Raw genomic sequence first — 13,599 nt, 5'->3', positions numbered from 1 at the left:
GGGGGGACGTTGGGAGTGATGGCGTTTGTCTTCCCAAGTCACCGTTATGGGTGATGAAGCCCTGCTGTCCTGGAGATGGCTGAACACCGGCCTGTCCGTGGGCAGTGGGGAAGGAATTCCTTCTTTTGCTTTGCTTGTGTGCACAGCTTTTGCTTTACCTGTTGAACGGTCTTTATCTCAACCCGCGAATTCTCTCCCTTTTACCCTTCCGATTCTCTCCCCATCCCACCGGTGGGGAGTGAGCGAGTGGCTGGGTGGGGCTGAGCTGCCGACTGGTGTTAAACCACAACAACCTAATGTAACACTTTTTTTATTCTTATTTTTTAACATGTGATGTTAAATGATCCCCTGTGAGGAATTCTGTCTTCTGTTCTTGTAGTCATGTCCTCTTTAGGTTCATTTTAATCCGGTTTGCCATGCTGCATTAATTTTCTAAGCTTTTTGTCTTTAAGAGGAAAGCCAAGATTTTGTCTTTTGTCATCTGTCTCTTGAAACCTTCTGCAGAGATGGTAGTTTTTCTTTGTTTCTCTGCTAACAGATAACTGATAACCAGGCTTTGTCTACCTGAGGTGGGACCCCAGACATTTAGATTTGATTTTTTTGTGTCTGTCTTCCCTGATGTAATTTAGACTGTGTCGGTATTTTCTTCTTTGAGCTGACCAGTATGATTCATTTTCAGTGAATTAGAATAAAAAATTACTTTTGTATTTTCACATTCATGTGTGATGCCTGTAGCTTTAACTGCTGCTTCCTTCTACCAATCGAGTTTTCTGGAAGAAACGTTTTCCCTCTCTGCTAGTACATCGTGGAGACGAGGTGACTAGGTGTATGTTGAGAACTGAGGGGTTTCCACACAGAAGAACAGAGACATGCACTACAGTTCCCAGTAAAGAGCAGTAAGAAGACGTAGTGTTGAAATTCAGTTCATAAAATTGAAATTAAGTACTCAATTTAAGTGATCAGATGTTTCGTATAGATCGGATGTGGAAATATTTCATTTCAGTGTTTCTACAGTGACCCTTTCTCATTTCCATGTTTTATGTTCTCATCCTTTTGAGATAAAAGCAAAAGCAGATTAAAGCTCTTTAGTAATAATTTCCTAGGTGAGAATTTACTTGTACATCAATTAATTTTGTGGGTTTTTTTCCTTTTTATGGGCTAATTGGTTGAAATTAGCTGTAAATGAGCTTATTTTGAGTTCACAGAAAAATGTGAAAACATAGCTAGTCTTTTAAGTATTTAGAAGATAAAGTAGTAAGTAACAAGGTTGGTCAAGGTCAGATCATCTCAAATTCATCTGATTTATTTCTGTAGTAACGGGGAAGCAGCAAGTGGTGTTTTTAGCTTGAGATAGACTGTCAATGTCACTCTAGATGAAGGATAATAAAAGCATTGAAGTATGTCTGGAATGGGTCTTTGCAGTTTCGTCCTAGCTGATAATGCTGCTACTTCATTTCTCAGGTAGGCAGGCAGGCAGCCCTTGACCATTTAAGTGTACCTTACTGAGATGGATAGAGAGATATATATCTATATATATACACACACACTGATATATAGGGCTGTTGTAACAATACCATGTTGTGCCCAGTCAAAACATATTGTATCCATGAAGTAATCTTTTTTCAGTTGTACTTGCAGTCTTTTTACTGATGTTAAATATTTTTCTTTTTTGAGCTGTTAATCGAATTCAGCTTTTCTTTTGCGGTCCCTCAAACTGCTACGAGAGTAACTGCTTTATAATTGTGTGGATCATCCTGCTTGTCCTTTTTAAATCCTTTCCTGATACTAACTCTGTAAGTATTCTGGGATTTTATGGAAACATAGTAGAAAAATATTTTATGAGCAAAACTTTGGGAATGTGCTTGCATGTTGTCTTAACTCTGCTGATTTCAAAGAGCATGAATTCTTTAGTGGATGTTGTTTAATCTCTTCTTAAATCGCTAACAACCTAAGAAGTGCTGCTTTAGCTGACTGAGTAAACATTTGCTTATTCCTGAGGGGTTTATTGTGTCCTTTACAAATCAGTCTTAGTCATGGGCCTATAATGCTGGTTGGCTGTTACTTTATTCATGATACTTCTAACAATTTTTTTTTTCTTTACTCATCAGCCGTAGGTTTTGGTAACCTATACTAAAGGTTATAATAACCTATAAGAAGTTACTGAACAGCTTATCCTACATCTTGCTCTTAACCACAAAGAGTTTCTGAAGGCTCATGAACCTGACTTAAGAGTGGAATTACTCTATTACTTTTCCCCCATTTAGCATTTTTCCTGTTAGGTTTCCTGTATTGCTTGTGAGATGAATACACTGCTTTACAGGGATCTTCACAACACAAGTATAGACGTTGGATCTTTTACCTGAAGCAAGACAGGTATATGTATTTGAGTTTCTTTTGCCACTGTGGGGTACGTGCGCCAAATAGTCAATAACAAAATTTCAAAACTATTTTCACTTTATGAAAACTGCAGTTAGAAGAGGGTGCTTATGGCTGTGCAGCAAAATTGCATTAAATATAGGAGCGTAAATAGAATTGTGTGTGTTTGTACGTAGAAGGCACAGTTAGAGCGTTGTGATTCATTCTGTTTCTGTTTTGTTCCAGCAGTCTAGACTTGAGTTCATGTTTCTAATAATGAATACTTCAGTTATGTCCATAATGCTCCCCTTTTTGGTCCTAGTTCTTGAGGAGAGGTTTTATTGTGAGTAAAGATAACTAACGATGGTTTAACTTTCTACTGCTCTGTAGGGAATTGAGGTATAAAGAGATTAGAGTTTGTCTTTTGCCTGGTTAGGTTGTGGTGCTCTTTGTTGAGAACATCAAGCTTTGGGCTCGCTGGTGCAAGTAAGATGTGGTGTATCGGAGTGAGTTGAGCAGAGGGTGGTCAGGGCCTGGAGCACCTGATATACGAGGAGAAACTGGGAGAAAGGGATTGTGCAGCCTTTAGAAGAGAAGGCCATGGCTCAGACAGCTTAATGCTGTCCTCACCTACCAAAGGGGAGAGCATAAAGGTGAAGCCAGGCTCCTCTTAGACGACAAGCAATGGGTAGAGGTTGCAACACAGGAGATTCCAGTTAGGCATTAGGTTGTGTCATCTCCATCCTTGGAGTATTCAGAACTTGTCTGGGGAAGGTGCTGAGCAACGAGATCTCGGTTGGTATTGCTTTGAGCAGAGGTTGGACCGTAGGATCTCCAGAGGCCCTTTCTGACATAAATTTCTCTGTTCTAGTGGATGTAGTGAGAGCAGCGTCCAGGATGTCAGAGGAGTTAGCTCTTACCTATCAGAGAAGCCTTTTAAATCACTAACACAATTGCTGCCTGGTTTCAGGGTGTCAGATGCAGGCTTGCATTAATACAGCAGTCCGTGATTCTCCTCTTACTATTCTCAGATGGGCACTAAGTTTCTGGCTTTAACTGTAGGAGCAAAACTGACTGTACCATTTATTCTGGTTATTTTGGTTCATAGCTGTATTGGCAGAGTTGCTCACAAGTTCCTGACACCACCATTAGCTGATCCTCTTTTTTTTCTCCCTCAGGCAGTGTCCATGACCGTTCATCTCTTATTAGTTGTGTTGTCTTTTCCAGACTTAGAAAATACTGGCATGTATTAGTGTTTATCTAAAGTAGATTTTGATTTTCTGCCCAAAGACAGACTTCTGTTGATACTTACTCCACTGCAGAATTGAAAGACAGTTTTCTGCATCTATCCATCCTCAGCACTCTGGGAACAGCACAGGGCTGTTTTATAAAAAGTAATAATCTTTAAGGAGGGTAATTCATCATGTCTTGTGTATCTCTAGTCCTTTTGGTGAAAGATGTTTAAAAGGGAAATGAGTTAATACCAAAGAGTAGTACACAGAAACAGTAAGTAAAAGCAGGATGCCAGTATGACAAAGTGCTGAGATTTGTTGGAAAAGGTGCAGTAACTTTCAGAGAATGCACGTTATAATTGAATGCTGTGTAGCCCTCAGTATTTCATATAGCATTTGAGATGCGTAGAATGAGTGCAACACCTGGAGCAGATGTTCTGAGTAGCAACATTGTCTGCAGTTACAAGTATTTGAATTTTAATGTTGCTATAATCTACGCTAGAGGCTAGTTACTTAATATTTACTGATACTGTTTTCTTTACTGTTTTAACTTTCCCCCCCTTTCTCTTATTCGTGAACTGCGTCTTTCTCATCTCTGATCTGCCTGAGCCCTGTGCGTTCAGTTACTGCAGTTGTCTTCATAACTCTGGGTCCATCTCCCCCTTCCCCTTTCTTCCCTGAACTATAAACTTGTGTGGAGAGCTACACCTTATTCTCTGTTTTTTTTAATGCCTCAGTTCAAACTGATGCTGATGTAAAAACTCAGTATATATATTTCCTTTCCCCCCAGGCTGTCCTTTTGAATTTTTTTCTTGTTCTGCTGAAAGTAATATTTTCTGTCATACGTTATGTTTTTCTTCATTCCTTTTTTTTTTCTCTTAGCCTCCTGAAGTCTGCAGCATCTTCTTGTGTTTCCGAAACTCATATTTTTGTTCCCAGAATTATGGTCTGTGCTTTGGTGGATATTTAATTACATATGTCTGCTATAATTTTGTTGATTGAAGCTATTTTAAATACAGCTAAAATAGCTATTTACATACCCCTGAATATTCCATTCTGCTCTCATTGTACCTCTCTTGCTTCCTTACACTCCCACCCATACTTTTTCTCAACTTGATTTTGCTTGTGTCTTATCTCAAACTTCATTTTACATTTGTTTTGTGTGAGAACGTGCCTTGGCAAGAAAGGCCAACGCTTCACCCTGTAAATCTAATTTTGACATTTAAAACCTTTTTGTTGTACTCGCTTATCTCTATATTCTGTTTTGATGGCTGTCATCTATGTGTTCAAGAACTAGGATGTTATATCACAATATGTAGTTCTCTTTATTTTCTGGTTAAAATGGTGATTATTTATTTAAAGAGTAGACTCTCTAGTGGCTGAAATACACAAGGAGGGGGTTTTTTAGGAATTAGGATGTGGAAAGTCTGCCTTATTTGTGGACCACATTTTAGGACACGATTTGTTTCACAGCCTCAGGAGAGCCTCAGTAAATGTGCCTCTTCCTGGGTAGAGCCTCTCGAGTGGAATTGCAGAAGGACGTGCCTGGAAAGCCGTAGATTGTAAGGGAGAGGAACTGAAAAACAGATTGTGAGGTGACTCAGAGAATTTAACTTTTGAATGCAGATCTTATTTCTCCTAAAATCAAGGGTCCGCTCTGATTCAATACTGTCTTGTATTTGAACTGGTTAGATTATATATACATTAGGCAGTATGTTGTATCTGTAACAGCAACTCTCTTCTTCATTTGGGAAGGAAAATGTTGAGATTTTAAAGGTAATTATGACAGTTTGCGTGTGTTGTCGAGAGCTGTGAATTGATCATAGATAGAATCATGGAATCGTTTAGGTTGGAAAGGACCTGTAAGATCATCGAGTCCAACCGTAAACCTAGCACTGCCAAGTCCACCACTAAAACATGTCCCCAAGCACCGCATCTACGTGTCTTTTACAATACCCCCAGGGATGGGCCCCCCACCCCTTCCCTGGGCAGCCTGGTCCTACGCTTGACAACCCTCTCGGTGAAGAAATTCTTCCTAATATCCGATCTAAACCTCCCCTGGTGCAACTTGAGGCCGTGGGCTTTGCGTTAGCGGTGGATAATGTTTGTCTGGTCAGTGGCAGTCCTCATCAGTTTGCTTCAGGGTTTTCAACCTGGACCCCACCGGCTTTGTAAGGTGCGGTGTGTAAAGTGTGCTCCAGCGTTGCTGAGAGGAGGGTGCTTCGGATTTAGCAAGAACTGATTGCTTTGTATCCACGTACGCAGTAGTGCTATGGTTTGTCCAGAAGTTAATGAAAAACTGAGACTGATCATTGTCTGGAAAGGTGGGATTTTTCTATCCTGTTACAGATTTTTGAAAGTGTTCCTTAAAATCTCATCCAGAAATGTCTTTATATGAATAGAAAATTAAGGCGCACTGCTGCACATCAGGTTAGACCAAGCTTTATTAACTAGTGCAAATTTGACTATAGTTCCAATTTCTCCAAACTACTTCTCCAAGCGGCGTTTTTCTTGTCTAGCCTGCATTAATTTCAATCAGGTTGTCTTCATGCTTGAGCTGGTATCATCCAAGTAATAGAACTGATGTCATCAAACATGACAAGATGATTCATACTGTACTTCCAGTGCATAACATTGGCATCTGTGTCCATCATCTTCTCTTCAAAAGACTAAATGCTGACAGAGAACTGAAACGAAAATTGATTCTGTGAGCCTTCATGGGTGAGAAGGCTGATGATAAAGCTGCAGTTTCACTCTGTATTGTAAGTACATCCCCTTAAGATGGATTCAGATCGCTTGTACCGTTTCACTTCATACTTTTTTTCTCCTTCTTAACCTGCTTTTTAACATTGAGCCATACTTAATGGTGCAGAGAAATCCAGTCAAACAAAAAAATGATGTCTCTTCTCTGTTAACATCCATCAGTACCTCTATTGGTGATTTTTTTTTTTTCCTTTTCTGGTTAGAATTTTGAATTGTGTCAGGTGAGATATTTGTGGCACCTAAATGAGGTTGAAAGTGATCAGGATCAATTCCCTTAATGTTGATTGACATACTCTACGACTAAAGAGCCAATATAGGAGATTGGCTCTTTCAGTCAAAAGACATTTATGACTTTCATGAACCAGACAGGACAAGATCAGTCAGATCACCCCACCTGAAACTGCTTCTGGAGTGAATGGACTGTCATTTGGAACGGAATTGCTGTTTCTAGCACCTCGGGAACTTGCGGGTTTTGTATTTGGTTGGTTGGGGTTGGTTGGTTTTTTTACTTTGGAAAGTAAAGTGGTTGCACTTTGTCAGGTATTTGATTAAATGAACAGCTTCTAAAGGCATGCTTTGACCAAAGCAGTGGTATGCTCTTCTCTGTACTCTCTAGATCAACGTCTCTTGTGTCTGGACTATAACAGGGCAGCAGTCTGATGGCTGGTGATACATTGCATGGAACTGTATATACATCAATCCTGTAGAAATTTAAAGATTGCAGTAGCTCTTTGAGCACTGTGATAGAATCGCGTATTTTATGAAGGCAAGGATTCAAATCTCACCACCGCTGGCAATGCTATTGAGAGATGATTATAAATACTGAGTTACTTCAGATTGAGTCCGATTAGTAGGATCTTTACTGATTTGGGGCGGGAAGCATTAATTTGCAACACTGTAATGTGTAAACATTTCTTATGAATCATTTCTGGTGAATTCCCTTAGGATGGGCTGGGAGGCAAGGTAACATGTTGCTGCTGAAAGCAGGCACCTTGCTCCCACCAACCACTTCTTTTGTCTTAGTTTGACACTTATTTTACTTCTTGCTTTGGTAAGTTAAATCAGCTCCATAACAAAGCGAATACTCGCTTTCTTTTGATGCTGGCTTGGGCAGGTAAATCCACCCCCAAGGAGGGTGGTGGAGCCAGCAAAGGACAGGCAGTGGAAGTGCAAGGGCAACACCTGGAGCAAAGCAGGAAAGGGCGACTACAATAAAGTGCTAAATTGGATGCTCAGCTCTCTAATGGGATTTCACCTTTCAGGAAGCCCAATAGTGCTGACAAGTTGTTTTGCCTGTTTGTTTTTTTCCAGGTGCTTGATCACCTAATACAATATTCCATTCGGTTTTGAGGAACCGGATCTTTATCGCTCATTTAAGTATTAAAGGCAAGATATGTAACAAAAAGGCTGGTACCATGAGGGTTTGGGGTTTTTTATTCCAAAATTATAACTTCAATTTCTGTTTGTTGCTGAAGTAAAGATAGGTCACAGGGAATTCAGCAATGCGCTTGGACTTACTGGGTGGAGAAGGTGAAATGTGTCCCAGTAAATGCCATTTCATGTAAGCAGCTCTTGCTATAATTTTGATGTTGAAAACCCACTCCAGAGACTTTGGAGATTAATGATAACATAAATTTCTGAAAAAGCATGTATGTCTGTACCTCATTGCTAAATGTCATATAGAATTGCTTTTTAAATTCATCACTTCCTCTATATTTCATTACAGCAATGACTGCAGACATATTTTGGTATCAAGCAGACATCACCTTTGATGTATGCTAGAGCTGAAGTTTGTGCAACTGCAAATAACTAACTCTTTTCTGGGTTTTGCCATTTTCCAGCAAAATATGACCAACTTCTTTAGATTATTTACTTTGCATGCTTTGCCTCAGCAGTCATGAACGTGCATTTGTTTCTCCAGTAAAGAGCATCATCTGAGCACTGACTCTCAAATCCAGGTGGACAGTGCTATTTTGAGCAGTAGGTTACAACCTTGAAGTCACGTGTAACAGAGTTACGGCAAAAGGCTTCTAATATTGTCTAAAGGTTAGGCTGAGAAATTTCAAAGTGTCGTTACAGAAAGGCAATTCCTATTTCAAAAAAAAATACTATTACATTTTTTTCAGGTCTGTTTATTACTAACCAGTTTTTCTAAATGCATAATATGTAGCAAAATCTAAATATCAACTGAAACGGCACCTTTTTTCTTTTCCCTTTTGCATGTGTTTTATGTGTTTAAAAAGAACTCGCTGGCAAACGCCCCTGTAAAAACAGAAGTCTGTCTCCATGCTGGTTCTTGAGTTTTCTCACTGTTTGTGTGCCATATGGTTTTACAATAAGGAAAACTCCTCAAAAGGCATGTTGCTGGAGTAAAAGAAGCGGAACTAAGATAAAACAAAAGAAAACTAGTAGACAATTGGCTTCATTAAATGCAAAAACCGTAACATGATACTGGGTATACTCTAAGCAGGGAATTTTTAGCTCTGCCATCATGGTGCATTACAGTGTTTCTTTGGGGCAGTATTTTCTTAGAATCAATTGAAAACCAGAAGTTGCCTGGAAAGATGAAGAATAATAAATTTTATTATTCTGCATTTAGTAGTTCATCACTTTCCTTTTTGCTTTAGTCCGTTCTTTAGGAAACACAAACCTTTAGAAAACTAATTTTGCTGAACTGCTATAAACCCTACATGTTTCTAAAGCCCAGAAATGACATAGTTGTTATATATATTATGAACTGTTGATTATCTCTATTGAAGGTCATATCCAAGTACGCTAAATCATCAACCTGGACCGACATTTGCATTCATTATTATTTTGACGTGCAACAATTTCAATGCAGTAATAGCTGTTAGTTTCTCTGGATCATCCAGGTTCTCCTTCTCCCATTATTTGGTGGATGTATTTCTGCTGTTCTTGCATTCTAAAGCCAATCCTGTCCAGTGGTTTGTCTTCCTGATTCAGAATTAATGGTGAGGAGAGGAAATAAATGTGCTGACCTCTAAGACTCTTCCCCCCCCCGCATTTCTGCAAAGTTCTGTAATACCTTTTGGTGTGGCATCTTAGCCTAAGAAAGTTTCAGTCAACATTGTCCTGAAAGCGTTGTCAGGTACATCAGGAGTAAGGCACCAGAAACATGCTTGAATCACTGTTAGAGAAGGTCACTTCCATCACCAGCAGCAGCACAAATCCACATCGGGGAGAAATGAACATTAAGCAAGAATATAGCTACAATAAAATCAAAGCCAAGGCAATTTGGTTGTCATTTCTGCAGTGTTGTTATGGCAGCACAAGGGCCTTTAGGTACAATACTTAATTCTTCTTGGAATTACTGCACGGGTCTGATGTTTTATTCCCCACTCCATTGAAAAGCAATTAAAAATGCGACATTATTTTCTGTTTCACTCATAAGGGGATTTATGCTTCTGAAAACTTCAGAGAATTTCCTCTTCTAAACCCACTTTCAAGTCATGAATTTTCATCACCAAACACGCAAATTAATGTCAGGATTTAAGACATGATCTGTGATTAGCATATGATTTCTGCAAATCTGGGGTTTATGGAAGAAAGTAATCTGTCTCAACTACCATTGCAGATCCTTTACTTTTATATCATTTAAATCAATAGACAGATAAGATCTATTGAATCCTAAAACTTTGTCTGGCATCCCATGTCTCTCTTTTGGGGAAAAAGGAGGCGTGTTGCTGAGTAGGTAACGTATTGTGAGCAGAATTCGGGGTGAAATTTGTCTTGGCTAACTTCAAGCATCAGCAGTATAGACATCTGCACTTAAACCGTAGGGCACTGTACGGAAAATACACTGAGTTGGAAAAGGGGAAGTCAGGTTGATTACTTGGAGGAAAGTACCATGATGACTTAAATTCCAACATTTGAAGGAAATCCCATTTCTTAGTAGGATATCTCATCTGGGTGCCATTATAGGGCAATAAAATCTATGTGCTTTCCAACAAGATCTTTTCGGAGATCCGTAGTGCTTGTTGCAGCAATATCAAGGCACCAAGACTTTTGAATGCTGTTCCAGTCAAGTGACTTTGTGGCTCTGCTGAGACCGAGAAGGCTGCTGATGTGCTTCACACTCAGAGAATGAGGAGGGTTTGCTTTGTAGAGGTCCAATTAGAAAGAATCTATAGGAGACTAACAATGAATAAACTTAAGAATGAATAAAGGGTAAGGGTAGGTTTCCATACGTGACCTTTAGGTCCCAGGTGGACTACTATTGACTATGGCTTTCCCTCTGCGTGCACAGTCACCCTCCCCCCCTGCCTTTTTTTTTGATTAATTTCTCTCAAGACTTTCAGAATACAGCACATAAAACACCTTGTGTTACATATGGATGCCCAGAAAATAACTAATTTTACCATATAATTCTTCTAGCTACTGCTTTGTTTGCTCTAGTGTGTTGTGTGAAGTATCATCCTGAATAAAGGGTTACAGAAAAGCAACGAATTACAGAATAGGAGCAGAGCTTTTCATCAGTCCAACTTAGCTTTGAAAGTCTCGTCTCTCCCTGAAGAGTTGCATAGGGAGAAGTTACATTGCCGGACTAGGTTTTTCTTACATGTGTTCGTTTCAGGGTTAGCTGGCTGATGGGCTAACACCAGGATTTCAGAGAAGTCACTGTTAGGGCTGCTGTTAAATTCAATGAGGAATGCAGACCAAAAAAAAAATCAGACATTCTGAAAAGAGCTGCAAAATTAATTGTAAATAACTGCCTACAACTGCGTTAATTTTTATGTAGTGTACTATTTTGTTGCTAATAAAATATGAAATGTTTTTTCCAAATATATATGCATCCGCAGATAATATACTGAGCAGTAAATATCAGAGTTGCTGCAGTCACTGTACCTTTACATTATTCAGATTTTTGGTTAGTATGTTTTGAATTTGAGTCCAGTTTACCTTAATTTTAATGGATGACATTTTCTTACTACATCCTCCACTTAGCACCTTTCTGCTTGGCATGACATTTAATGAAATTTCAGAATAGCAGTAGCTCTTTGGTATCTATTATTCAAACATCATTTAGAAAGAGATCCAGAAACATGTTGTTTGGTCTTGCAATTATTTGTGATACCTTTTGTAAAGCTAAGTTAATGAGATGGCAGCTACGTTTATTTAAATTAGTTTAAAGTGTTTAATATTGTTCTGAATTGCAAGGTGTACATTTGTTTAATCAATAGAAAGTTTTATTTGAGATTTTATCTATTTAAAAAGGCAGATGGTCTGTGTTTGATCATCATATTAACATAAAGTACCTATTCTTCAAATTGAACACCATGAGTACATTATTACTGATTATTTTTTTTTTAACATTTAATTTTTTTTATTTTCACATAGGGAGAAAATGTTAAAGAAGAACCCTGGGCACCTGTTGACAAAAGCAAAGCAGAGGAAAAAGCGCAAAAGAAACAAAAAACCGAAAGGCAATCACACAGAAATTATGAAGAAAATGTTAGGTGGAGCAGCTCATCATCCAATTCCAAATGACCAGGACACATCAGAAAGTGAAGAGGATGATTCGGAAGAAGAAAACAGCAAATCATTGTGTACGCTCGGTGAAGGTCCAGAGGACCCAGTAACGGTTTGTGAAGAGCAGCCTAATGGTGATGATGAAAGACTGAAAGAAGCTGCAGTGGTTTCAAGAGAAAGGCTTCCCATCGCCGCATCTGAGGTCTCAACGATGTTGAAGAGCGCGTTGAAAAATGAATTGCCTGTAGAAAGTGACAGTTCACTTCTAATAGATGTAAAACCTTTTTCTAGTGAAAACCTAACCAAAAATGCATTTGATGATAGGGAAACAAATCAAAGGCACAAAGAAAATCTTTGCAGAAGCAGTTTCCTAAAAATAAGCAAAGATAAAAATCCCATCCAGGAAACAGAAAGCATCTCTGAAGATTATAACATGCCACTGTTAAGCACAGGAAACAAACTCGAATCATATCAAATGACACGTGAACCTGACATGGAAGCTAAGCCGTTAAGTTTAAATGATGAAGAAAAAGAAATCTCTCCATGTTACGATTCAAACGTACATGGTAACGTGCCTGATAATAACTCAGAGGACAAAGGTGCGTTAAAAGCAGAAGAGAATAGCTCTAATGCCTGGGCTTTTTTTTCAATTAATTTACCTACTGAGGAATTGCAGCTGGGCTTTGATACACAAGTTTCTCTCTCTTCTTGGTCCGAGGATAAATTTGTAGGTGAACAAAGACCCCCAAAAATGAGGAAACCTAAACAGACTCATACGGACAGTTCAACACAGCTAAACTGCTGTTGGTCAAATGAAGGATTGGTAAAGGAGAACCATCAGGTAACAGTAACTGAGGAGGCTGGCAACATAATAAGCAATGGTCTGTTGGCATCTCCAGCTGATGAAATGCACGTTGATTCCCTTGTGGAAGCCAGGGCCACCTTCACGCAGTGTTCGAGTGAAGGAAATGTTCCCAGAAATGATGCTACACCAATTACATCAAAGAGGAAAAGATACAGAAGAATTGTCAACTTGGCACCAAAGTTTAATCTACCAAGAGAGATTGCTGGTAGTACAGAGGGAGGGAAGGACCTCCCAGTACAAGGTGATGTTCCCCAAAAAAGGGTTCTGGAAGTGGGGCAAAAGAGCTTTCTAAGGAAGGATGGTAGAGAGGAACGTGAACAGGACCGTGCATTGCAGGAATATTCTGTACCTTACAGTGGCACCGAGGCAACCTATTCCTTACCCACCCTGGATGCAGATGCTCTGTTACATGATGTTTCTTACATTCATTCGGGACAGTCGTCTTCTATGCCAAAAAATTCCTGCAGGGTTTTTGTAGTTTCCAGGGCGAAGGAGGAGCAAGCTGGAACTCTGAAGCAACAACAGGTAGTTGATAAGAAAGAGGGCGAGAGTGAACAAGTTTCTTCAGAGGTTACAAATAGCCGACCAGATATTTTGTCTTCTGTTAAAGTTATTTCTGAATATCCAGAAGATTCCGGTATATTGGCAAGCTGCGGTGAAAATGTGCATGAAGTAGATGACCCTGAGCCAACAGAGGCCTCACAACTTGAAGATAACCAAGATGTGAACATGAAATGTAGTTTTCTGGGACTTCCCTTATCATTAGGATTTGCTTTTCAACTTGTGCAACTCTTTGGTTCTCCAGGTCTTCCACTGGGTAATACTCGTCTTACTACTCCTATGTAAAATATGCTCCCCCCCCCAAAAAAAAAAAACCAACCAAACAAACATAAA

At 39.3% G+C, this 13,599-nt stretch overlaps 1 protein-coding gene across 1 annotated transcript in view; it reads left to right on the top strand.

Annotated features, from left to right (window-relative positions):
- Window positions 1–13,599, top strand: part of N4BP2L2 (NEDD4 binding protein 2-like 2) — a 31,398-nt gene that overhangs the window by 13,505 nt on the left and 4,294 nt on the right. Inside the window, exons 5-6 of the mRNA XM_009703364.1 lie at window positions 11,709–12,114; window positions 12,244–13,522. Of these exons, the coding sequence (XP_009701666.1) occupies window positions 11,709–12,114; window positions 12,244–13,522 (1,685 nt within the window). The remainder of the gene's footprint in view (window positions 1–11,708; window positions 12,115–12,243; window positions 13,523–13,599) is intronic.

This window comes from Cariama cristata, unplaced genomic scaffold, assembly GCF_000690535.1.
Source record: "Cariama cristata isolate BGI_N322 unplaced genomic scaffold, ASM69053v1 scaffold9217, whole genome shotgun sequence".
In the NCBI taxonomy this organism is placed as follows: domain Eukaryota; kingdom Metazoa; phylum Chordata; class Aves; order Cariamiformes; family Cariamidae; genus Cariama; species Cariama cristata.
The sequence above is the reverse complement of the archived record's forward strand: the minus strand, read 5'-3'. Positions and strand labels throughout refer to the sequence as shown.